The sequence below is a fragment of the Ranitomeya variabilis genome, chromosome 1 (genome assembly GCF_051348905.1).
Source record: "Ranitomeya variabilis isolate aRanVar5 chromosome 1, aRanVar5.hap1, whole genome shotgun sequence".
Classification (NCBI taxonomy): domain Eukaryota; kingdom Metazoa; phylum Chordata; class Amphibia; order Anura; family Dendrobatidae; genus Ranitomeya; species Ranitomeya variabilis.
In genome coordinates, this window is record NC_135232.1 from 1,022,626,336 (window position 1) to 1,022,651,598 (window position 25,263).

The following is a 25,263-nucleotide window of genomic DNA, read 5'->3' on the forward strand; positions in this document are numbered from 1 at the left end:
TGCAATTCCCTTGTCACTAGGTGAACAAGTGCTAAAGTGTAAAAGGAGAATGCACAAAATCGATGACCAGTGAGAAGCAGAACCATATACCATCTTACCATCAAACTTTTACAATGCTAAAGTGTGTCTTATAAGCAAAGATGGAGGAGAAACTTTGACTGCGGCATTAAGGGATCATCTTAAAGTATGCCCTGATAAACTGAGAGACAAGGAAAAAGACCCAGGTACTTCTCAACCTACAGAAGAAGAAGAAGAAAAGAAAATCCATACTGTTCTTGGAGATTTTCCCCAGTCTTGGACTCAAGTATGTCAAGCCATAGTGGTGCCTGTTTTGACTTTTCCCCAGTTGGAAATACCAATACAAAATGAGACTCTAGACCAGCAGGCTCAAGCAACAGGTGTCACACCAGCAGTGGAACCAGAGAATCCACCCTCTGCTATCGGTGAATCTGTCAGACCCATAGTAAATCTAAGAAGTCGCAGACGCTTGCCCAATTTGCCAATACAACGTAGGCCTACAAGTAACACAGACACTAGTGGGTACACAACAGCAACAGCAGACATGTTAGACAAGGGACTGCGTAGCTCTACTCGTAGCACCATAGGTCAAAACCCAGCCCGTTATAGGGACTAGTAAAAATGTCAATAATTGCTGTTACCTGTGTAAAAATGTTTGACTATGTTTATTGCAGGTTTAAAAATGGACAATAGGTTAATGGACAGTGAATTGCCCAAAAACTGTCATTGTACATATAGAACAAACCAAAATGGAGTACATGTCCATAAATAAATACTTTAATATTTTATTAAATCACAAAATAACAACAATTGGTATATGCAGATTAATTCATAAAAAGTACAAACAGTTTCAGACAAAGATAGGTAGCACAGACCAGAAGACGGCGCGGATCACAACTAATGCCATATACAAAAAATCAAATGCATAGTGCAGTGGGTAATACAGGCATTGAACCGGGGATCAAATGGGACCGTATAGGAAAATGCATTAGCCCTGTACACAGGCTCATAAGCTCACTAATCAAACAATCAATCCCATCCCTAGATTCTTACCCATATGTTGGCATCATGAAGGAACCACACCGTTGCCCCAACGCGTGTTTCGCGTCGGCTTCGTCCAACTGACGAAGCCGACGCGAAACGCGCGTTGGGGCAACGGTGTGGGAACAACTCAAGCTGCCTGCCGCGCAGGTACTGTCCCAGGACAGGAGAAAGAAAGGGGTACCTTGCCAGCGAACTACAGGTAGCAAGGGACCAGAAAACCAGCGCATAGAGGAAGGCTCCCAACCTGACCTGCCAAGGGAGATTACTACTTGTTTTCAGGCTGCCTAGGCTCTTCTGCACCTGTTGCCGGTACCCTGGACTGAGGTCTGTTACCATCAGTGTTGTGAACTGTGTTTCTGGGCTCCCTCTGGTGGTCACTAACGGTATTGTGTTAGGTATGTCTTGTTGCAGGCCTGAGCTCCAGCTGTGTCATTAAGCAGCGGGTGTTTCCTATTTGAGTCTCCTCTGGACTCAGTCTCTTGCCTGGCATCATTGTATCCAGACCTATTTGGTCTCCTCCGGATTCCTTTCAGTCTGCCTCATGCAAGAAAAGCTAAGTCTGCTTTGTACAATTTGGATCGTTTGCATTATTCAGTGTTTTTGTCCAGCTTACTTTAAATTTGATTTTTGACTCGCTGGAAGCTCTAGGGGGCTGATATTCTCCCTCCACACCGTCAGTCGGTGTGGGGGTTCTTGAATGTTCAGCGTGGATGTTTTGTAGGGTTTTCTGCTAACCGCATAGTCCACTATCTATTTTCTGCTATCTAGACTATTGGGCCTCACTTTGCTGAATCTAGTTCATCTCTACGTTTGTGTTTTCCTCATTTGTTGGGGGCTTTCTATATCTTTGGGGTTCAATTTCTCTGGAGGCAAGCGAGGTCTTATTTTTTCCCTTTAGGGGTGGTCCGTTCTCCGGCTGGCTCGAGACGTCTAGAACCAACGTAGGCACGTTCACCGGCTACTTTTAGTTGTTTGTGTCAGGATCAGGTATGCGGTTAGCCCAGTTTTCCACCTCCCTAGAGCAGTATTTATATGTTTTCTATCTTGCCGGAATATCAGAGATCCTCTGCCATTGGGATCATAACACATCAGTAAACCAGGTAAGGACTGCAACTCTGTGTCATCCATTATTTATTGGCAACCCACCATCCTTGCCATACATCCTGGGAGCCCTGGGGACCCCACTTCACCTGTGGGAAACATCACCATCTTGCTGCAACAGCATCACCCCAGAGGACCCCTTTAGTGTTGGTCCCTCTGACCGAGAGCCACAGGTGGTGTCACAAATAGACTTTATTACCAACTTCCCTTTTAAAGACCTTTCCCCCTTTTATGTGAGGGCCCAGGGCCACGGACCGGGTCGCAGCCACTGTGACATGCCCCTTTAAGTGCGACCGGACCCGGTACCGACTATCCCCATTGCCCTGGCGGGCAACTCAGAAGCATTTTATTATTAGCAGAAGGAGAGACATGGAGAGGGGACTTCAGTGTCTACTTCCAGTTCTCATCTTTAATGGAAGGAATCAGAATTTAACATCAGTCCCTTACCGCTAAAGGATTAGATTCAATACTTGTTGAAAGCATATATAAGGTGGAAATGAACCCTTGTGGTTTAAGGATTCCTACCCAAAGGAATGCCGACATTGATATTTCTGTCCCGTTGTTTAATGGGACCACTTTAGCATTTAAGAAGGAGTTATCCAGTAGTGTTCAACCCCTTAACATCTCCATTTAGTCATGTAAGCGCAATCCATCACTTTCAGCCATGTGTCAAAAAGAAGCAAATGTTTGACACATACCCTAAATTATTTTGGCTTTATTAGTCTTTATATTGCATTACATGGCAGAAGAGAATGTGTTTTCTGTCCCTGCGACTTACATGAAGTATATTGAACGTATACAGCACAGATTCGCATTCTCAAAATGTTGGTAAAATTGAATGTACAGTACATGACGTTTGCATCAGTTATTATTTTACATTGCCCTACATTATGTTCTAGTTTCTCTTGATGTGGGAGCATTGCTGTCGGGCATTTTTTTTCTCCTATAACAATATTACCTTTCATAAGATATGACTGTATTTAAATAATTTTACAAAAGATCAATAATATTTATTTTCCTTATAGTAATCAGTGCGGTTAGTGATGTGTAGCTGGTAATAACAACCCATCCTACAATTTCATATAGACCAATAAGTGGCTGTAAGAAGCTTTATACATGAAAACATTATCTGCTGGACAGTGGTAATGAAACACATTCTCTTCAGTGCCATACATACAGAGTCACGGGACGGCCCAGACGCTGAAGACTGGGTTTGATATCTGTCCGCAAAAAAGACAAGGATGTACAAGAAAGATTTGATACTGAACGTTACATGCATCTATTCATCATTTTTCTTAGGTATTTGCAAGATTTACATGCACGCTCCTCGCCTTTCTGCACATTCTCTGATTATAGAGTATTCCAGACAACTCATTTGTACTCTGTTTAGTACCGATATCGGTGCCCCACACATAGCGGTCTTTGGCATCTAACTTTCAGTCTTCGGGGCTTCTCTGGACACGAGGTTGAGTATAATAGGTTTTGTTGTCTTTAGGAATCCTCGGGTGTCAATTTCCAGAGGGATCTGTAAAATTAGATTTATCAGGTTAAGGGTACATTCACATGAGAGTAGAAAAGATTATTTATATTTTCATCCACAAAGATGTGAACGAGTCCTAAGACTTGTATTACCATTATATAGAAGCTAGTTTTACATGTTAATGATGTTTTAAAGGGAATCTGTCAGTAAAATTTGCCCAGAGGTACTGCAGGATAGGGATGTGTTAAAGCTTTCCAGGGATACCTTTTTGCCTATATCAAATGCTGCCTTGCTGTGAAATTCATATGCAAATTAACTTTGCAAGTGCACTGGTGGGCATATAAGTGCTGTCGCAGTCTTCACTTCACCCTCCGGCACTGACCCCCAGGCATATATGCATCCTACAGTACCTATGCTTGCCTAGGTCAAATCCTACTGACATATTCCCATTATTTTCAAACTGTTTCTCACGAGGGCACTGCTCCCTTGCCTCCTGCTTGCCATGGGGAGGTGTGCTTCTGAAGATTAAAAGGAATCTGTCAGCAAGTTTTTGCCTCCTCATCTGGGAGAAGCCTTATGTAAGCAAAAAGATGCTGAATCCAACAATGTATCACTTCGTTTTCTGACTGCAGCCATTCTGGCAAAGAGTTTTTAGATTTAGCAATACAGCAGAGCTGGGGAAGCTGCTCCCGCCCACCCCAGGCTCTGTGTGTACAATGTCCATAGTCAGTGAAGTGCCAATCACAGCAGGGGTTTTTGCCAGACCAGGAGGCATGCCCTGCTGTGTCCCAGCAGTGATAAGCTCCTGGTACTAAAACAATAATTGCGAGCAAACAAAAATATGGAGCTTGATAAGAGAAGCATCGCTGAAATCTGTGTTTTTAGATTACATAGCAAAATCCCGATGACAGATTCCCTTTAACCGTACAGGCTGGCAGCATGAATGTGCCACTGGCCCAAACTGCACACTCTCATATTTTCCAAACAGAGGCAGATTTACTGGTATACCGTCGGGGTAAGGCAGGGACACCAGATCCAGCGGTCCGACTAGCTTTATAGCAGTGCTTGCAAGCTTAAAAAACAGGTGCAGATGGACGTAGATTATCTCATCTGAGAGAATGGGGTTGATTGATCAAAGTTTGATCATAGTGTCATTTGCATAGAGTCTGATCAGAGTGTCAGCATTGTGTAATCCAATTCTTTCAGAACAGAGTATCGGAGCTTACTGTGAGGAGAGGATGAAGATCCAAATTTCTCCATCTTCTTGATTTTGTCAATGTGCGGAAATTGGACTGCACTCAGATGTCAAAACCAGACATGCTGTTATTTTTTTCCGCAGACCGATTCTTTCAAGGAAAAAATCAGACATCTGTACGGCCCCAGAGAATAACATTGATCTGAGTGCAATACAATTGCCGGGCTTACCAAGGAGGGGTGTGGCTAAGCGGCTACCTTGTCTTTGGTGGAGTTAGACTTAAGCTGCAGATAGCCACCTGGTACCACTCCTAGGCAGTCCCCTGTACAGCAGCTGCTGACCCCAGGATCAGGTCTGGGCTTAGAGTAACTGGCAGTACAGGATACAGACGCTGTCCAGACTCCTCGGGCAAAACGGATACAAACATGGAATCACAGACAGGGCTGGATTTGAATACTGGAACAAGTACAGACTCTGAAACACTAAAAAGGACAGACACTGGTACACGTTCAAGTAACACCAGAACGGTTTCAGGTTCAGGTTCAGCCGGTGCGACTTCAGGGTACAGGTACGGCTGGCGTAGGTCCAGGGTTCATGTACTGCTGGTGCATCTTCAGGGTTCATGTACTGCCGGTGCAGCTTCAGGGTTCATGTACTGCCAGTGCGGCTTCAGTATTCAGGTACTGCCAGAGTGGTGTCAAGGTTGACATACTGCAGATGCAACTTCAGGCACAGGAACCTCCGGGAGCGGTGTCAGGCTACAGGGACCACCAGTTGCAGTTTTGGGCTCAGGGACTGCCAAGTGCAGTTTCAAGTTCAGGCCCTAGCTGCACAAGGACCAGGGGCTTAGGTTCAGGCCCTGACCACACAAGGACCAGGGGTTCAGCTTTATGTACCAACTAAACAGGACACTAGGACGGGGGACCTAGCAACATACAATTGCACACACAATGTAGTGAACTACAGGGTGTTGCTCAGACACCTCCCTACTGGTGAGGGTGCCATGTTTACAAGATGCCTCCCAGATATTGGCTGGGGGTATTTCCAAAGTACACATTCTGCCCCTTTAGGAACAAGGGAATGCGAGTGCACTAGATGTGCCACAGGGAAGCCTGTGCAGCATGCATAGGAACAGAACAGGAAGTCGGACATGGTGGAGTTCCCCGCTTGGCCGAGGCGTTGAGTATGTCGGTGTCCCTGCATGGAATGGAAAGAGGGATTGTGCAAGGCTGCCGCCATTAGTGCCTCCTCTCTTTCAAGCCCGCGAGGACTCTCTGCAGAAAAAGTAGAGTCAGACCCTTCTTCATGCTCTGCCACGGCTTTTCTACAGAACCATGTTCTCTCCAGTCCACTAGAAGAAAGGTTACAAACTTCATCTTCTTTATGATTAGAATGCCTCTATCCACCAAAACATCCTCAGAGCAGGACAAAGTGGGTGTTGTACCAAGAATCAAGAGTTGCAAAGTCTCTCTCTGACCCGGCGAGACCAGCTACCACCTTGGAAGATTCAAAGACAAATTGGAGTTCTTCCTTCTGGTCGGTGGAAAGTAGAGACTTGGAAGATGCCTCCGCCTTGACGTTCTCTTCATCCGATCACTTGAGAACTAAAGATAACCTCTCTGGGTCCATCTTCAAATTTGTGTACAAGAAGAAACTTCCTCAAGGTGGGGAGGGTCCTGGGAACATGTCATTGGAATAATGGTCTGGACTATGTGGAGATATCATCTCCGTTTGTCTTCTTTCGGAGATGTTAGCACCCAACAAGTCAGCAACTACGAGACCTGGTAAAGAAGATAGTGACACTGGCAGCCAAACTGGACGTACATGAACCAGACGCTTCTCATGGCACGACTGCCCCCAAAAGAAGCTCTTCACCGGATCTCCATTCAAGAATGGGCTCATGATTCTTAGCAATGGAAGACCGAAGAGAGGTGGACAAAATATACCATACAGCGCATAGAAGGAGATCTTCACCATATGCAATGCTCCTATCTGGATCTACTTGCTCAGTAATGATCTCACTGTTTTCGGTTAAGGCTTTTTCTAATAGATGTGCCATTTCTGGGCAGCTGCGGGTTGCTATTTTTAGGTTGGGGGCCAATATCCATGGCCTCTTACCAGCCTGAGAGTACCACCCACCAGCTGTCAGTTTTAGCTTAGCTGGTTGTCAAAAATGGGGGGGACTCCACGCTGTTTGTTTTAATTATTTATTTAAATAATTAAAAGAACAGCGTGGGCACCCATCTATTCTTGATAACAGGCCTTGCTAACACTGACAGCTGAGCATTGCAGCCTGTAGCAGTCAGTTTTGCCTGGCTGGTAATCAAAAATACCGGGGAACCCACATTAATTTTTTTGTATTATTTATTTATAGTGCAATTGATGGGTCAATTGATGCCACTTTTCCTGATGTCTGCCCCTAATTTGAGCTGTTTTGGCAGCTTTTGGGCCACCCTGAATGTGTTGTCTGTACATTTGGTTTTGCCTTCTATTGAATTCAATGGTGTTCGTATATGTTCGGCGAACATCGAGAAGATAGGCAAGCATAACCGAACCTTAAAGGGTTCGCTCGTCTCTAGTACTGTGTTCTTTTCTTTTGTAGGCCTCATTCCATTTTCGGTAAACCGTAGACCGATGTGCTTTGCCATAAAGCTCTACCATGGTTTCATCTGTCCACAAGACGCTTTCACAGAAAGATTTTGGTTACTCACGTACATTTTGGCAAATATAAGTCTAGCTTTTTTATATCTCTGTGTCAGCAGTAGGGTTCTCCTGGTCTCCTGCCGTAGCGTTTCATTTCATTCAAATGTCGATGGATATTTTGCTCTGACATTGATGCACGCTGATCCTGCCTGACACCTTTAATTTCTTTGGAACTTGATAGGGGCTTCTTATAGACCATCTGACTATCCTGCGCTGCAACCTTTCATCAATTTTTCTCTGCTGTCCACATCCAGGTATACTAGCTACTGTGCCATGTGTTGTAAACTTCTAGGTTATGTTGTGCACCGTGAACAAAGGAACATCAAGATCTCTGGAGATGAACTTGTAACCTTAAGATTTCTGATATTTTTCAACAATTTTGGCTCTGAAGTCCTCAGACAGTTCTCTTCTTCTTTTTCTGTTCCCCATACTTAGTGTGGCACACACAGACACACAATGCAAAGATTGAGTCAACTGATCCCCTTTTTTATCTGGTTTCATAAGACACCTGTTGCTGGCCACAGATAAGTTTGAACGAGCATCACATGCTTGAAACAAAGTTGCTTACCCACAATTTTGGAAAGGTGAAAACAATTTTGTCTGGCCCATATTTGGGTTTTTGGTGTTGTTCCAATACATTCAAAGGAAATAAACTTGTGTATAACAAAACATGTGTAATTGCAATAATTTTCTTGGAGAAATACTTAATTTTCTGGAACAATTTCAAGTGTACCAACATTTTTGCCCATGACTGTATACTTACTGGAGTGTCTTTGCAAGTTCTGAAAGAGAAATTCTGCAGTAGCAGGGAGATGACTGATTTCATATTGATCATGGCAAATCTCATCCCTATGCAGTTCCGTGGTCCAGCTCCAAAGGGTAGGAAGATGTAGGGGTCTCGTGTCTCTCTGTTCTCTTTACTAAATCTGTGCATGAAAAAGATATAACACAAAACGTAATAAAATGAATACTGCATGACCAGCTTAACATTTCAACTATAATGTAATAACCTCGAAACATGTTAGAATAAAGCTATCATAACCCATCGATTGCAGTAGAATTGGGAGGCTATTTAATATGATCTTTTCTCTTTATATTCATTGGCCCCAATTCATCAATGCTCTTGTTTTTTGTCTAATTTTGTGTAATTTGCACCTTTTTTTGTTTGCACTCAATTTTTTATTCTATTTCTGCCATTTTTAAAGTATTGTGACAGAGTCACTGGCAGGTTGGTAGAGGGGAGATATGTGTCAGTGCGCTTAACTGAGTCAGTGATATGAATTCAGAGCATTTTTCTCCAGCACACTTAGTGTTGTGAGGGTTAAGTTGCATAAAAGGGCTGGTTTTATGTGGACCTTCATAGAGTGGGTGGGAGAAGGTCCACTTTATCTTCCCTGGCAGACCTGCCAGGACCTGCGTAAGGTCATGAACATGTGATCAATGACATGATGGGAAAATCACAGACTTTTTGGTTTAAATAACCAAGCTCTACAGGCAATCTGGGTTCAGCTACCCTGGAGAGAGGAGTCTCCAGAGGCTTTGTGGCTCATTGACCACAGACTGAACCTGTGCTGCTCCAAAGCGGGGTGCCGCCCACAACATACGGACTGTGTTGCAGAATTTTTGTTTTCCTTTTGTTGTTTTGTTCCTGTTTTAGTAAAAAAGGCTGAGTTTTGTTCCCATGGGTTGGTTTATGCCAACAATAAACCAACAAGGATTTAAAGAGATGGTGTTCTCTGTGCTGCCACATGATGAACTACCGCAGTATATTTTATATGTGCTCGCTTGTTTTTTTTCCCACTTTATGGGCAGAGTTTAGAAGTTCCAGATGCTTTCTTCCGGTTTTTAAAAAGTCACAAAATTTGACACAGCTTCACTTTAGTCCTCCTGGTATATTCTTGTTTACGCCCAAAATTTGGCACAATTTTTCCCCCGAAAGTCACAAAAACAGTTCAGGACAGGAAAAAAAGGCCATTTTCGACAATATGCCAAATTCATGAATTGCTTGCGTCATTTTGATGAATTTGACTCTTTGACTCAAAAGTGGCAACTCATACCACAGGGAAAGGGACTTAAAAAAAACACAAATTATCCATCAGGGCAATTATGTTTTCCCAATAAATGCCCCCACTTATATGATACCTTTCAGGTCGGAATTCCTCTGGATCAGACCAAAGCTCAGGGTCACGGTGCAGCACAAAGACCGGGATAACAGTTACGACATCCTTTGGGATAGTCACTCCATTGATCTCAGTTGTGGTCTTGCAAACACGTTCAATTCTCCCAGCTGCGGGGTACAGTCGTAAGGTTTCAAAAATCACCATATCAAGGTACTCCATCTGATTCAGAGCTTCATATGTCGGAGGAGCCTGAAGACAATGAATACATTGAATAATGTTCTTCTTTATATTTGGTGTACCAGAGATCATCTTCTAATTTAATCAGACGTTCATACATTTCCACCACATTCACCACATGTTATTAGTACTGTATTTTCCAGATAATAAGACACTTTTTTTTTTCAAAAAATTTGGGATGAAAATGGTGGTGTGTATTATAGTCCAAATATAGCTATACCTGGCGGTCTGGAGTGGGGGGTTGAGGGAGTCGGCAGCGGTGGTGCGGGGTCACAGGAGGCAGCAGCAGGGTCGCCGCTGCAAAAGGCCAGTTGGAGGTATGGGACGATGCTGTGGGCCCTGGGATGGGAAGAGGGGTGTCCCATCTGTGCGAAGCAAGGGAGTCTTGAGGGGAGCCCCCGCTGTTCAAATGGAATTCACAGTGGGCTTCAGGAAAATGATGCCAGAGTCAGCAAATTTAGATCTCGGCTTAATGACGAGCCAAGATTTAAATCTGCGCATGCGCTGCCTCCAGCGCCATTTTGCTGAAGACAGCTTGGAGATCAATGTGTACATGCACCGACGCGGCGCCATTTTACTGAAGCCCGCTGCAAAATGAATGTGTGCAAGTGCCGCCTGCCATTAGGACTGTGCCACCGTGAAATTTAAAACAATAACAAGGCACTGACACCAGAGGCAGCTGAGGGGCCAGAGCTGAGCCAAAAACCCTACCCACAGTTCCACCACACAGGCCCAAACAACCAGGCTACGGATTTTTACAGTGATGTTACCTATTAAACCGGTAGAACAAGCGCCTTTATGCCCGTACCTTTAGTTTACAATGCCTGATCTTGAAGACAGGTTCAATGTTTTCCTATTTTCCTCCCCTAAAACCTAGGTGTGTCTTATGGTCCAGGCAGTAGCGTAGCTACTGGGGGGGCAGAGGGGGCCATCGCCCCGGGCCCTGTCACATGAAGGGGCCCCCCGGGAGCCAGGGCCACTTCTGTGAGGAGGCAGAGCACCGCATAGGAGCAGAGCAGTATAATGTCTGCTCCCCTCTGACGGAGACTCTGCACGCTGCTAGCACAGTGGCCGGCTGCAGTCTCCCCCCTGCAGTGAATGGTTTCGCCCGTCTGACCTGATCATGAAGCTTTTCCTGGCTGCAGTTTTCTTCACTCTGTGCACGCTGGGATTGGCTCAGGCAGCTGGGTCCTAGTGCCCACACCCTGCATTTCACTCACACTTCCTGGTCCTGCAGTGCAAACGTTATCAGTAAGTGCTGGGGATGGGACTTATTAGGTTTATTAAATTCAGGTATGTCACTGTGAGACTGTTGGGGTATTGTGGGCGCTGAAAGTGAGTGAGGGGGGACAGGGCACTGGGGGGTGAATGTGAGACCCTGGGGGTGCTGTGAGGGCAGAAGGTGGGTGAAGTGGGACAGGGCACTGAGGGGTGAATGTGAGACCCTGGGGATGCTGTGAGGGCAGAAGGTGGGTGAAGTGGGACAGGGCACTGAGGGGTGAATGTGAGACCCTGGGGATGCTGTGAGGGCAGAAGGTGGGTGAAGTGGGACAGGGCACTGAGGGGTGAATGTGAGACCCTGGGGATGCTGTGAGGGCAGAAGGTGGGTGAAGTGGGACAGGGCACTGAGGGGTGAATGTGAGACCCTGAGGATGCTGTGAGGGCAGAAGGTGGCTGAGGTGGGACAGGGCACTGAGGGGTGGATGTGAGATGATGGGGGTATTAGGGCTGAAGTGGGGGAGGGGGGACAGGGCACTGGGGGCTGAATATTATGATGTTTTGTTCTGATATTATATGTACTCCATCACATGTAATATTTGCTGTCTGGGGAGGCTGGAGATGGGGGGGTCGGGGGCTTTTGATACGTACCACCTGGGCCTTTTATGAGTATTAGTATAAGGAGCCGCATACAGTAACCAAGAGCTGCATCACATTTACAGCACCACTCCAGCATTATTTTTTATTTCACTGCTGGAGCGGTGCTGACAATCCCCGTCCCCTGCCCCCTGTCTGATACTCACCTTCTGGCGCTTTCATCTGTTTTAGTCTCCGCTCGGCTCCGTCTCCTGCAGTTTGTGGCGTGTCCAAGGCTCCAGTGTTTCATGGAGCAGCGCAGAGGTCACTAATCAATGTAAGTCTATGGGAGCCTCGTTCTGGCCTCTCTCTCACTCTCAGGCTATGTGCACACGGTGCGGATTGGCCGCTGCGGATTTGCAGCAGTTTCCCATCTGGTTTACAGTGCCATGTAATCCTATGGAAAACCAAATCCGCAGTGCCCATGGTGCGGAAAATACCGCGCGGAAACACTGCGTTGTATTTTCCGCAGCATGTCAATTCTTTTGCGGATTCCGCAGCATTTTACATCTGCTCCTGTATAGGATTCCGCAGGTGAAATCTGCACCAAAAACACAGGAAATCCGCGGTAAATCCGCACACAAATCCGCAACAAGTGCACATAGCCTCATAGTCTTACATTGAGCGCTTGTGACATAGCTTCTAACTTCTGGCCAGTCAGAAGCTGCGCTCACAAGTTTGAGCAGTGGGACTGCAGCAGTGCCACAAAATAGTGAATACGCCGGAGGATGAGTAAATGACCGGGACATCCAAATCATGACAGGGAGCTGTGAGTCCATCATACTGTGTATAAGGGAGCTGTGAGTCCATCATACTGTGTATAAGGGAGCTGTGGGCCCATCATACTGTGTATAAGGGAGCTGTGAGTCCATCATACTGTGTATAAGGGAGCTGTAGGCCCATCATACTGTGTATAAGGGAGCTGCGGGTCCATCATACTGTGTATACGGGAGCTGCGGGTCCATCATACTGTGTATAAGGGAGCTGCGGGCCCATCATACTGTGTATACGGGAGCTGCGGGTCCATCATACTGTGTATAAGGGAGCTGCGGGTCCATCATACTGTGTATATGGGAGCTGCGGGTCCATCATACTGTGTATACGGGAGCTGTGGGCCCATCATACTGTGTATAAGGGAGCTGCGGGTCCATCATACTGTGTATATGGGAGCTGCGGGTCCATCATACTGTGTATAAGGGAGCTGTGGGCCCATCATACTGTGTATACGGGAGCTGAGGGTCCATCATACTGTGTATAAGGGAGCTGTGAGTCCATCATACTGTGTATAAGGGAGCTGTGGGCCCATCATACTGTGTATAAGGGAGCTGCGGGTCCATCATACTGTGTATACGGGAGCTGAGGGTCCATCATACTGTGTATAAGGGAGCTGTGAGTCCATCATACTGTGTATAAGGGAGCTGTGGGCCCATCATACTGTGTATAAGGGAGCTGCGGGTCCATCATACTGTGTATACGGGAGCTGCGGGTCCATCATACTGTGTATAAGGGAGCTGCGGGCCCATCATACTGTGTATACGGGAGCTGCGGGCTCATCATACTGTGTATAAGGGAGCTGCGGGCCAATCATACTGTGTATAAGGGAGCTGCGGGACCATCATACTGTGTATAAGGAAGCTGCGGGCCCATCATACTGTGTATAAGGGAGCTGTGGGCCCATCATACTGTTTGACGGGAGCTGCGGGCCCATCATACTGTGTATAGGGAACTGTGAAGGCATATTGTGCATATGGGAGCTGTTGGCCCATTACACTGTATATAGGGGAGCTCTGGAGGGCATTATACTTTCTATAGTGGAGTTCTGTCAGCATTATACTGTGTATAGGGGAGCATTGGGCTCATACTATCTATAGGGGAGCAGTGGGATCATACTGTGTAGAGGGGAGCAGTGGGAACATCATACGGTGTACAGGGGAGCAGTGGGAACATCATACAGTGTATCGGGGAGTTATAGAACCATCATACTGTGTATAGGGGAGCTGTGGGGGCCTTAGACTGTGTATAGGGAAGCTTTAAGTTCACGATACTGTGTATAATGGAGCAGTACATGGGGGAACTTAGGGGACATTATTATTGTGCATATGGTCCAATATGGCGGTAAAGTCAATGTTCGTTTTTGTATATAGATTTATTTTCAATAACAGTAGGGTCATATTCTGAGGTTCCCCTATATTCACAATAAGTGCGCAATGGTAGCTGTAATCAGGGTTAGCTGGTTAGGGGCCCACTCAGATGTTTCGCCCCCCCTAAGCTGAAACCCTAGCTACGCCTCTGGGTCCAGGGCATCTTATAGTCTGAAAAACACGATAATTCATTTTCCGTGAAAGGAATGCTTTTTTTTTTTTTTTGGCTATGTCTAGTTTGGCGTTAATGTGGAAGTTTACTTAGAATCTTGGAAAACCTGCTTACTAATGGTTTGTGTATACATTCAGCATTTGCAGCAGATTTTTTTTTTGTGAGTGGACAAAGCATTTCGGTGCTAAATGAGCATCAGGTGTGGTGGGTCCCCGGCTTTTGGTTTCGAGGTAACTATACCTTTGTCTGCCTTTGACTTGTACTCTAGGCTTTTAACTGTGCCACATCTCCCAGCACCCCCTTATATACAGTATACACTACATCTTATTATTGCAACTATGCTGTTAGTTAGAATGTGCTTTGGGGGTGGTTCCTTTCATTTGCCTATGGTTTTCAGACATATCGAGGATTTCCTCTCCTCTTTTAGAGATGGTTATTAGACGAGATGTGAATCATGTAATATATGCATATTAGACAAAGGCTGTACAAACTTAATGTATGCAAACCTTGGCTGTTTATGGTGATTAAGTATACATGATGGTAGACTATACCTACTTTAAAGGGAATCTGTCACCTCATTTTGCCGCTATAAACTGCGGCCACCGCCATTAGGGGCTTATCTATAGCATTCTGTAATGCTAAAGGGTAGTCACAATACCAAGTGGTGTATTTGACTCACGTGTCTGTCTCTGAATGCTGTAGATAAGCTCCTAATGGCGGTGACTACAGTTTATAGTGGCAAAATGAGGTGACAGATTCCCTTTAAAGTAGGTATAGTCTACCATCATGTATACTTACCCTTACCCTTTAGGCTATGTGCACACGTCAGGATTTTCTGCAGAAGTTTCCTGAACAAAACCGGACTTTTTCTGCAGGAAATCCGCATGCGTTTTTTTCACGTTTTTTTGTGCGTTTTTTGTGCGTTTTTTTCCGGAGCTTCCCAATGCATTAAATAGCGGCAAAATGCAAAAAATCTGCAAAATTAATGAACATGCTGCGTTTTTACCGCGATGCGGAAAAAAAAGGCATTATGTGCACAAAACATACAGAATGCAGTAAAAATGATGGGATGCTTATGTATGCGTTTTTTAAGCGTTTTTTCTGCGTAAAACAGCCGAAAAAATGCAAAAAAATCCTGAACGTGTGTGCACATAGCTTACAAGTGTTTAACTTATCCAGGGTGTACCCACCTATTTTTCCTGTACCTGTGGTATATTATATCTACTGTTACCATGTTTTTAGATCATGTTGTTAATAAAAGTGTTTACATTTTAACTGAATTTTCTGACCATATGTATGTAAAGCGTATTTTTTTGAGTCTTATTTCAGTTGTGCTTTATGGCCGTATATACAAAGAGCAGTGGCGTAACTAGAAAGTTATGGGCCCTGATGAGAACTTTCAAATGCCCCCCCCCCCCCCCAACCATGCAAAAATATTTTCCACCCAAATTCAGATTTTCCCTATTAATTTCGCACACTAAAGCTTTATTGCAAAGTTGTATAGTGTGACCTCAGTGGCGTAACTATCCGGTGCCCCATCCTGGTACATATCTGTCCCCCATACTGCCATTGTTATGTAATTTATAAAATAAAATAAACCATTATACTCAACAGGGGCTTACATAGAAGTCATGGGGATCCATATAAGAAGTATAATGCACCCCCATAGTACTCCTTATAATATAATGCACCCCCATAGTCCTTTATGTAATATACTGCACAGTTCATAGTCATCCATATAGTATAATACACTCTCCATAGTCCTCCATAAAGTACAATAGTATAATACACTCCTCATAGTCCTCCATATAGTATAATACACTCCTCATAGTCCTCCATATATTAAAATACACTCCTCATAGTGCTCCATATAGTGTAATACACTGCTGAGTCCTCCATATAGTATAATACACTCCTAAGTCCTCCATATAGTATAATACACTGCTCATAGTGCTCCATATAGTATAATGCACCCCTCATAGTCCTCCATATAGTATAATACACTCCTCGGTCCTCCATATAGTACTATACACTCCTCATAGGCCTCCATATATTAAAATACACTGCTCAGTCCTCTATATAGTATAATACACTCGTCATAGTGCTCCATATAGTATAATGCACCGCCATCGTCATCCATGTCGTACAATTCACTTCTCATAGTATAATGCACCCCATAGTTCTTCATATAGTATAATGTATTCCCCATAGTCCTCGATACAGTATAATGCAGCCCACATATAGAACAATGCAGCCCCCCACAGAGTATAATGCAGCCACCCCACAAAAGTATAATGCAGCTCCACCATACAATATAATGTAACCCCCATAGAATATTACGCAGCCCCACTCATAGTGTAATGCAGCCCCTCCATACAGGAGCAATGAGAAAGACACGGGCAAATGGTGACTATGGGGCAGGGGAGAAGGACACAAGGGGGCTAGGGGAGACAGGCACAATGGTGACACAGGGGGGCTAGGAGGCAGGGGAGAAAGGCACAAGGGGACTAGTGGGCAAGGGAGACTGACACAAGGGGACAAGGGAGACTGACAGAAGAGGACACAGGGGGACCAGTGGGCCAGGGAGACTGACAAGGGAACACACGGGGACTAGTGGGCAAGGGAGATTGACACAAGGGGACACAAGGGGACTAGTGGGCAAGGGAGACTGACACAAGGGGACAAGGGAGACTGTTGTGAACTATACTTCTTGGCTCCCTCTTGTGGTCACTAGTGGTTTGGCACTTGGATTGTCTTTTCCCAGGTTGGGTCTCACCTGGTTCGTTAGGCCTGGGGTGTTGCTATTTAAACTTCCTGGATTCTCAGTCCAGTGCCTGGCATCGTTGTAATCAGTTCATTTCTGTTTGCTCCTGTCTTCAGGTCCTGGTTCTTTGCAAGATAAGCTAAGTCCTGCTTTCTTATTTTTGTTTATTTGCATTGTTCATATTTTTGTCCAGCTTGTACAAAATGTGATTCCTGATATCGCTGGAAGCTCTAGGGGCTGATATTCTCCCCCCTCACCGTTAGTCGGTTCGGGGGTTCTTGGATATTCAGCGTGGATATTTTGCAGGGTTTTTTGCTGACCATATAAGTCATCTTACTATCTTCTGCTATTAGTCAGTGGGCCTCTCTTTGCTAAAATCTAGTTCATTCTTACGTTTGTCTTTTCTTCTTACCTCACCGTTATTATTTGTTGGGGGCTTGTATTATAACTTTGGGGTCTTTTCTCTGGAGGCAAGAGAGGTCTTATTTTCCCTGATAGGGTTAGTTAGTTCTCCGGCTGGCGCGAGACGTCTAGAATCAACGTAGGCACGTTCCCCGGCTACTGTTAGTTGTTTGTGCTAGGATCAGGTATATGGTCAGCCTAGTTACCACTTCCCTATGAGCTGGTATTTATGTTTGCAGACTTTGCTGTAATCTCTGAGATCCTCTGCCATTGGGATCATAACAGTATGCCAGGCCAAGTGAATAGTTAATGCATTGCAGAAGCGGGATTAAAAGAAAAGAAGTTCTGAGTTTTTTTTTGTTTTGTTTTTTCTTCTCTTTCTTCCTTCCCCTTTTTCTCTGAGTGGCATGATCAGCTTGCTGCACGAGTGCAGGGCATTCAGGATTTTGTTGTTAGGGTCCTATGTCAGAGCCTAAGATACCTATTCCTGAGCTGTTCTCTGGAGATCGATTTAAATTTAGGAATTTTAGGAATAATTGTAAATTGTTTCTATCTTTGAAACCTTGTTCGTCTGGAGATTCAGCTCAGCAAGTTAAAATTGTTATCTCCTTCTTGCGTGGCGACCCTCAGGATTGGGCTTTCTCGTTGGCGCCAGGAGATCCGGCATTGGCGGATGTTGATGCGTTTTTTCTGGCGCTCGGATTGCTTTATGAGGAGCCTAATCTTGAAATTCAGGCAGAAAAAGCCCTACTGGCTATCTCTCAGGGCCAGGATGAAGCTGAAGTGTATTGCCAAAAATTTTGGAAATGGTCCGTGCTTACTCAATGGAATGAATGTGCTCTGGCCGCAAATTTCAGAAATGGCCTTTCTGAAGCCATTAAAAATGTGATGGTGGGTTTCACAATTCTTACAAGTCTGAATGATTCTATGGCGCTGGCTATTCAGATTGATCGGCGGTTGCGGGAGCGCAAATCCGCTAATCCTCTGGCGGTGTTGTCTGAACGGACACCTGTCTCAATGCAATGTGATAGAATCCTGACTAGAACCGAACGACAAAATCATAGACATCAGAATGGGCTGTGTTTTTACTGTGGTGATTCTACACATGTTATATCAGCATGCTCTAAACGCCTAACCAAGGTTGTCAGTCCTGTCACCATTGGTAATTTGCAGCCTAAATTTATTTTGTCTGTGACTTTAATTTGCTCATTGTCTTCCTACCCTGTTATGGCGTTTGTGGATTCAGGTGCTGCCCTGAGTCTTATGGACTTGTCATTTGCCAAGCGCTGTGGTTTTGTCCTGGAGCCTTTAAAAGTTCCTATTCCTCTCAGAGGAATTGATGCTACGCCACTGGCGGAAAATAAACCGCAGTATTGGACACAAGTGACCATGTGCATGACTCCTGAGCATCGGGAGGTGATTCGTTTTCTTGTTCTGCATAAAATGAATGATTTGGTCGTTTTGGGTCTGCCATGGTTACAGACCCATAATCCAGTTTTGGATTGGAAGGCTATGTCTGTGTCGAGTTGGGGTTGTCAGGGAATTCATTGCGATTCTCCGCCGGTGTCTATTGCTTCTTCTACTCCTTCAGAAGTTCCTGAGTATTTGTGTGACTATCAGGATGTATTCAGTGAGTCCAGGTCCAGTGCTCTTCCTCCTCATAGGGACTGTGACTGCGCTATAGATTTGATTCCTGGCAGTAAATTTCCTAAGGGACGATTATTTAATTTGTCTGTACCCGAGCATGCCGCGATGCGTTCTTATGTCAAGGAGTCTTTGGAGAAGGGGCATATTCGTCCATCCTTTTCCCCTCTTGGTGCGGGATTCTTTTTTGTGGCCAAGAAAGACGGGTCTTTGAGACCTTGTATAGACTATCGGCTTCTGAACAAAATCACGGTTAAGTTTCAGTATCCTTTGCCACTATTGTCAGACTTGTTTGCTCGGATTAAGGGTGCCAAGTGGTTCACCAAGATAGATCTTCGTGGTGCGTACAACCTTGTGCGCATTAGGCAGGGAGATGAATGGAAAACTGCATTTAATACGCCCGAAGGTCATTTTGAGTACTTGGTGATGCCCTTTGGGCTCTCTAATGCTCCTTCAGTGTTTCAGTCCTTTATGCATGATATCTTCCGGAAGTATCTAGATAAATTTATGATTGTTTATCTGGATGATATTCTGTTTTTTTCTGATGATTGGGATTCTCATGTAAAGCAGGTCAGGAGGGTGTTTCAGGTTTTGCGTGATAATGCTTTGTTTGTGAAGGGCTCAAAGTGTCTCTTTGGAGTGCAGAAGGTTTCCTTTTTGGGTTTTATTTTCTCCCCTTCTGCTGTGGAGATGGACCCAGTCAAGGTCCGAGCTATTCATGATTGGACTCAACCTACGTCTGTTAAGAGTCTTCAGAAGTTCTTGGGGTTTGCTAATTTCTACCGTCGTTTTATCGCTAACTTTTCTAGCGTTGTTAAACCTTTGACGGATATGACCAAGAAAGGTTCTGATGTGGCTAATTGGGCTCCTGCAGCCATGGAGGCCTTCCAGGAGCTGAAGCGCCGGTTTACTTCGGCGCCTGTTTTGTGCCAGCCTGATGTCGCACTTCCCTTTCAGGTTGAAGTGGATGCTTCTGAGATCGGTGCTGGGTAGTGTTGAGCGATACCGTCCGATACTTGAAAGTATCGGTATCGGAAAGTATCGGCCGATACCGGCAAAGTATTGGATCTAATCCGATACCGATACCCGATACCAATACAAGTCAATGGGACTCAAGTATCGGACGGTATCCCTGATGGTTCCCAGGGTCTGAAGGAGAGGAAACTCTCCTTCAGGCCCTGGGAACCATATTAATGTGTAAAATAAAGAATTAAAATAGAAAATATTGCTATACTCACCTCTCCGACGCAGCCTGGACCTCACCGAGGGAACCGGCAGCGTTCTTTGCTTAAAATGCGCGCTTTTCCTTCCTTCCGTGATGTCACGGCTTCTGATTGGTCGCGTGCCGCACATGTGGCCGCGACGCGACCAATCACAGCAAGCCGTGACGTAATTTTCAGGTCCTTCTAGGCATTCAGTATTTTAAAATTACGTTCCGGCTTTGTGATTGGTCGCGTCGCGGTCACATGGGCGACGCGACCAATCACAAGCCGTGATGTCACGGGAGGCAGGAAACGCGCGCATTTTTAAAATTACGTCACGGCTTGTGATTGGTTGCGTGCCGCCCATGTGACCGCGACGCGACCAATCACAGCAAGCCGTGACGTAATTTCAGGTCCTGAATGCCTATTTCTGCATTCAGGACCTGAAATTACGTCACGGCTTGCTGTGATTGGTCGCGTCGCGGTCACATGGGCGGCACGCAACCAATCACAAGCCGTGACGTAATTTTAAAAATGCGCGCGTTTCCTGCCTCCCGTGACGTCACGGCTTGTGATTGGTCGCGTCGCCCATGTGACCGCGACGCGACCAATCACAAAGCCGGAACGTAATTTTAAAATACTGAATGCCTAGAAGGACCTGAAAATTACGTCACGGCTTGCTGTGATTGGTCGCGTCGCGGCCACATGGGCGGCACGCAACCAATCAGAAGCCGTGACATCACGGAAGGAAGGAAAAGCGCGCATTTTAAGCAAAGAACGCTGCCGGTTCCCTCGGTGAGGTCCAGGCTGCGTCGGAGAGGTGAGTATAGCAATATTTTTTATTTTAATTCTTTATTTTACACATTAATGTTGTTTCGATACCGATACCCGATACCACAAAAGTATCGGATCTCGGTATCGGAATTCCGATACCCGCAAGTATCGGCCGATACCCGATACTTGCGGTATCGAAATGCTCAACACTAGTGCTGGGGCTGTTTTGTCGCAGAGAGGCTCTGGTTGCTCTGTGATGAGACCATGTGCCTTTTTCTCTAGGAAGTTTTCGCCTGCTGAGCGGAACTATGATGTTGGTAATCGGGAGTTGTTGGCCATGAAGTGGGCATTTGAGGAGTGGCGTCATTGGCTCGAGGGTGCTAAGCATCGTGTGGTGGTCTTGACTGATCACAAAAATCTGATGTATCTCGAGTCTGCTAAGCGCCTGAATCCTAGACAGGCTCGTTGGTCATTGTTTTTCTCTCGTTTTGACTTTGTGGTCTCGTACCTGCCTGGTTCGAAGAATGTTAAGGCTGATGCTCTTTCTAGGAGCTTTGTGCCTGACTCTCCTGGAGTCTCGGAGCCAGCTGGCAGGGCCGCCATCAGGGCATGACAGCCATGACTGGCGTATGGGGCCCGGTGAGCAGAGGGGGCCCGCATCGGGCCCCGTCTAATCTGCTCACCGGGCCCCCCCCTGCCGGCGCTGCGGGCCCCCCACCTGCCGGCGCTGCGGGCCCCCCCCTGCCGGCGCTGCGGGACACTATTGACGTGCGGGCCCGTGCCCGCACGTCAATAGTTAACAGCCGCCGGCCGCCGCCAGCCAGTCGGAGGCTGGCAGCTGACTTCAGCGGCCGCAGTGCGCAGTCGCACTTCGCCGGCGTCTGACGTCATTGTCAGCCGCCGGCGAGTGCGTCCTTCACCTGCGGCTGCGTGGAGGAAGTGAGGTTCCCCGCCGCAGGAGCATGGCAAGGTAAGAACTCGGCTTTTTTTTTTTTCAGAGCGGCGATCCCAGGGGGGTGGGGCCCGGGGCAGAACGCTGGACATGCTGGGGCAGAAAGCTGGACACGGGCAGTATGCTGGACACAGGGGCAGAGATGCTGGACACAGGGGGCAGAGATGCTGGACACAGGGGCAGAGATGCTGGACACAGGGGGCAGAGATGCTGGACACAGGGGGCAGAGATGCTGGACACAGGGGGCAGAGATGCTGGACACAGTGGCAGAGATGCTGGACACAGGGGGCAGAGATGCTGGACACAGGGGGCAGAGATGCTGGACACAGGGGGCAGAGATGCTGGACACGGGGCAGAGATGCTGGACACAGTGGCAGAGATGCTGGACACGGGGCAGAGATGCTGGACACAGGGGGCAGAGATGCTGGACACAGGGGGCAGAGATGCTGGACACAGGGGGCAGAATGCTGGACAAAGGGGCAGTATGCTGGACAAAGGGGCAGAGATGCTGGACACGGGGCAGAATGCTGGACACGGGCAGTATGCTGGACGAAGGGGCAGAGATGCTGGACACGGGGCAGAATGCTGGACAAAGGGGCAGAATGCTGGACAAAGGGGCAGAGATGCTGGACACGGGGCAGAGATGCTGGACAAAGGGGCAGTATGCTGGACAAAGGGGCAGAGATGCTGGACACGGGGCAGTATGCTGGACAAAGGGGCAGTATGCTGGACAAAGGGGCAGAGATGCTGGACAAAGGGGCAGAGATGCTGGACACAGGGGGCAGTATGCTGGACACGGGGCAGAATGCTGGACACAGGGGGCAGAATGCTGGACACAGGGGGCAGAGATGCTGGACACAGGGGCAGAATGCTGGACACAGGGGGCAGAGATGCTGGACACAGGGGCAGAATGCTGGACACGGGGCAGAGATGCTGGACACAGGGGCAGAGATGCTGGACAAAGGGGTAGAATGCTGGACAAAGGGGCAGTATGCTGGACAAAGGGGGAAGAGATGCTGTACACGGGGCAGAGATGCTGGACACAGGGGCAGAGATGCTGGACACAGGGGCAGAGATGCTGGACACAGGCAGTATGCTGGATAAAGGGGCAGTATGCTGGACACAGGGGCAGAGATGCTGGAAACAGGGGCAGTATGCTGGACAAAGGGGCAGAGATGCTGGACACGGGGCAGAATGCTGGACAAAGGGGCAGAGATGCTGGAAACAGGGGCAGTATGCTGGACACAGGGGGCAGAGATGCTGGACACAGGGGCAGTATGCTGGACACGGGCAGTATGCTGGACACAGGGGCAGAGATGCTGGACAAAGGGGCAGAGATGCTGGACACAGGGGTAGTATGCTGGACACAGGGGCAGAGATGCTGGACACGGGCAGTATGCTGGACACGGGGGCAGAGATGCTGGACACGGGCAGTATGCTGGACAAAGGGGCAGTATGCTGGACAAAGGGGCAGTATGCTGGACAAAGGGGCAGTATGCTGGACAAAGGGGCAGTATTCTGGACAAAGGGGCAGAGATGCTGGACACGGGGCAGAGATGCTGGACAAAGGGGCAGTATGCTGGACAAAGGGGCAGAGATGCTGGACACGGGGCAGTATGCTGGACAAAGGGGCAGTATGCTGGACAAAGGGGCAGAGATGCTGGACAAAGGGGCAGAGATGCTGGACACAGGGGGCAGTATGCTGGACACGGGGCAGAATGCTGGACACAGGGGGCAGAATGCTGGACACAGGGGGCAGAGATGCTGGACACAGGGGCAGAATGCTGGACACAGGGGGCAGAGATGCTGGACACAGGGGCAGAATGCTGGACACGGGGCAGAGATGCTGGACACAGGGGCAGAGATGCTGGACAAAGGGGCAGAATGCTGGACAAAGGGGCAGTATGCTGGACAAAGGGGGAAGAGATGCTGTACACGGGGCAGAGATGCTGGACACAGGGGCAGAGATGCTGGACACAGGGGCAGAGATGCTGGACACGGGCAGTATGCTGGATAAAGGGGCAGTATGCTGGACACAGGGGCAGAGATGCTGGAAACAGGGGCAGTATGCTGGACAAAGGGACAGAGATGCTGGACACGGGGCAGAATGCTGGACAAAGGGGCAGAGATGCTGGAAACAGGGGCAGTATGCTGGACACAGGGGGCAGAGATGCTGGACACAGGGGCAGTATGCTGGACACGGGCAGTATGCTGGACACAGGGGCAGAGATGCTGGACAAAGGGGCAGAGATGCTGGACACAGGGGTAGTATGCTGGACACAGGGGCAGAGATGCTGGACACGGGCAGTATGCTGGACACGGGGGCAGAGATGCTGGACACGGGCAGTATGCTGGACAAAGGGGCAGTATGCTGGACAAAGGGGCAGTATGCTGGACAAAGGGGCAGTATTCTGGACAAAGGGGCAGAGATGCTGGACATGGGGCAGAATGCTGGACACAGGGGCATTATGCTGGACACAGGGGGCATTATGCTGGACACAGGGGCAGAGATGCTGGACACAGGGGCAGAGATGCTGGACACAGGGGGCAGAGATGCTGGACACAGGGGGCAGAGATGCTGGACACAGGGGGCAGAGATGCTGGACACAGGGGGCAGAGATGCTGGACACAGGGGCAGAGATGCTGGACACAGGGGGCAGAGATCCTGGACACAGGGGGCAGTATGCTGGACACAGGGGGCAGAGATGCTGGACACAGGGGCAGTATGCTGGACACAGGGGCTGAGATGCTGGACACAGGGGCTGAGATGCTGGACACAGGGGCTGAGATGCTGGACACAGGGGCTATGATGCTGGACACAGGGGCTATGATGCTGGACACAGGGGCAGAATGGAGATATGGGGTATGATGAAAGACATGGGGGCATGACTGGAGACACTGGGGGCAGAATTGGAGACAGGTTGTGCAGGATCATGGGGCAGGATGGATACGATGGAGACAGATGGGGCAGGATGGGGAGATCATATGGTGCAGAAAGGATACTCATTAGGGCAGGATGGGAGACCATATGGCTGACGCCAGGAATGAGACACACGGGGGCCAGGATGGGGAATATTATTACCATAGGGACTAATTAAGGGATATTATTACTGCAGTGATGTATTTATTTTTTGAGGACAGTGTTTTAAATGAGGGGGCGGTCCTGTTACTGTGTAGAGTGACACTATGTCGCCTCTTTTTCTTTATGCGGTGTAATGTAGAAGTTGGGAAAAATTAAGTAATGTGTTCTACAAGCGGAGCTCGAGATAACTGTGTTATTTCCTGCAGAAACGAGTCCTGGCTGGAAGACATGATGGCGGTCTGTGCTGGATGAAAGATGAAGGACTTCACATAGAGACGTCACTGGTGAGTCAGTGTTACCTATACACTGACACTATACACTGTATACTATATACAGAGCTCCTGTGTATAATTTCACTAGTGATCACTGTATTATCTG

The 25,263-nt window shown here is 47.4% G+C and overlaps 1 protein-coding gene and 1 long non-coding RNA gene across 2 annotated transcripts in view; one reads left to right on the forward strand and one right to left on the reverse strand.

Moving 5' to 3' along the window:
* Nucleotides 1–2,555: 2,555 nt before the first annotated feature.
* The window catches only part of LOC143793010 (cytochrome P450 3A29-like), a 104,939-nt gene continuing 82,231 nt past the window's right edge, over nucleotides 2,556–25,263 (reverse strand). The window contains exons 11-13 of the mRNA XM_077279563.1: nucleotides 9,684–9,910; nucleotides 8,305–8,467; nucleotides 2,556–3,688 (exon numbers count right to left, since the gene is read on the reverse strand). Coding sequence (XP_077135678.1) covers nucleotides 3,593–3,688; nucleotides 8,305–8,467; nucleotides 9,684–9,910 — 486 coding nt within the window. The 3' untranslated portion in view covers nucleotides 2,556–3,592. The remainder of the gene's footprint in view (nucleotides 3,689–8,304; nucleotides 8,468–9,683; nucleotides 9,911–25,263) is intronic.
* LOC143793011 (uncharacterized) lies at nucleotides 21,749–25,170 on the forward strand. The gene is made up of 2 exons (XR_013220028.1): nucleotides 21,749–21,821; nucleotides 25,092–25,170. It is a non-coding gene; the product is annotated as an uncharacterized LOC143793011 (long non-coding RNA).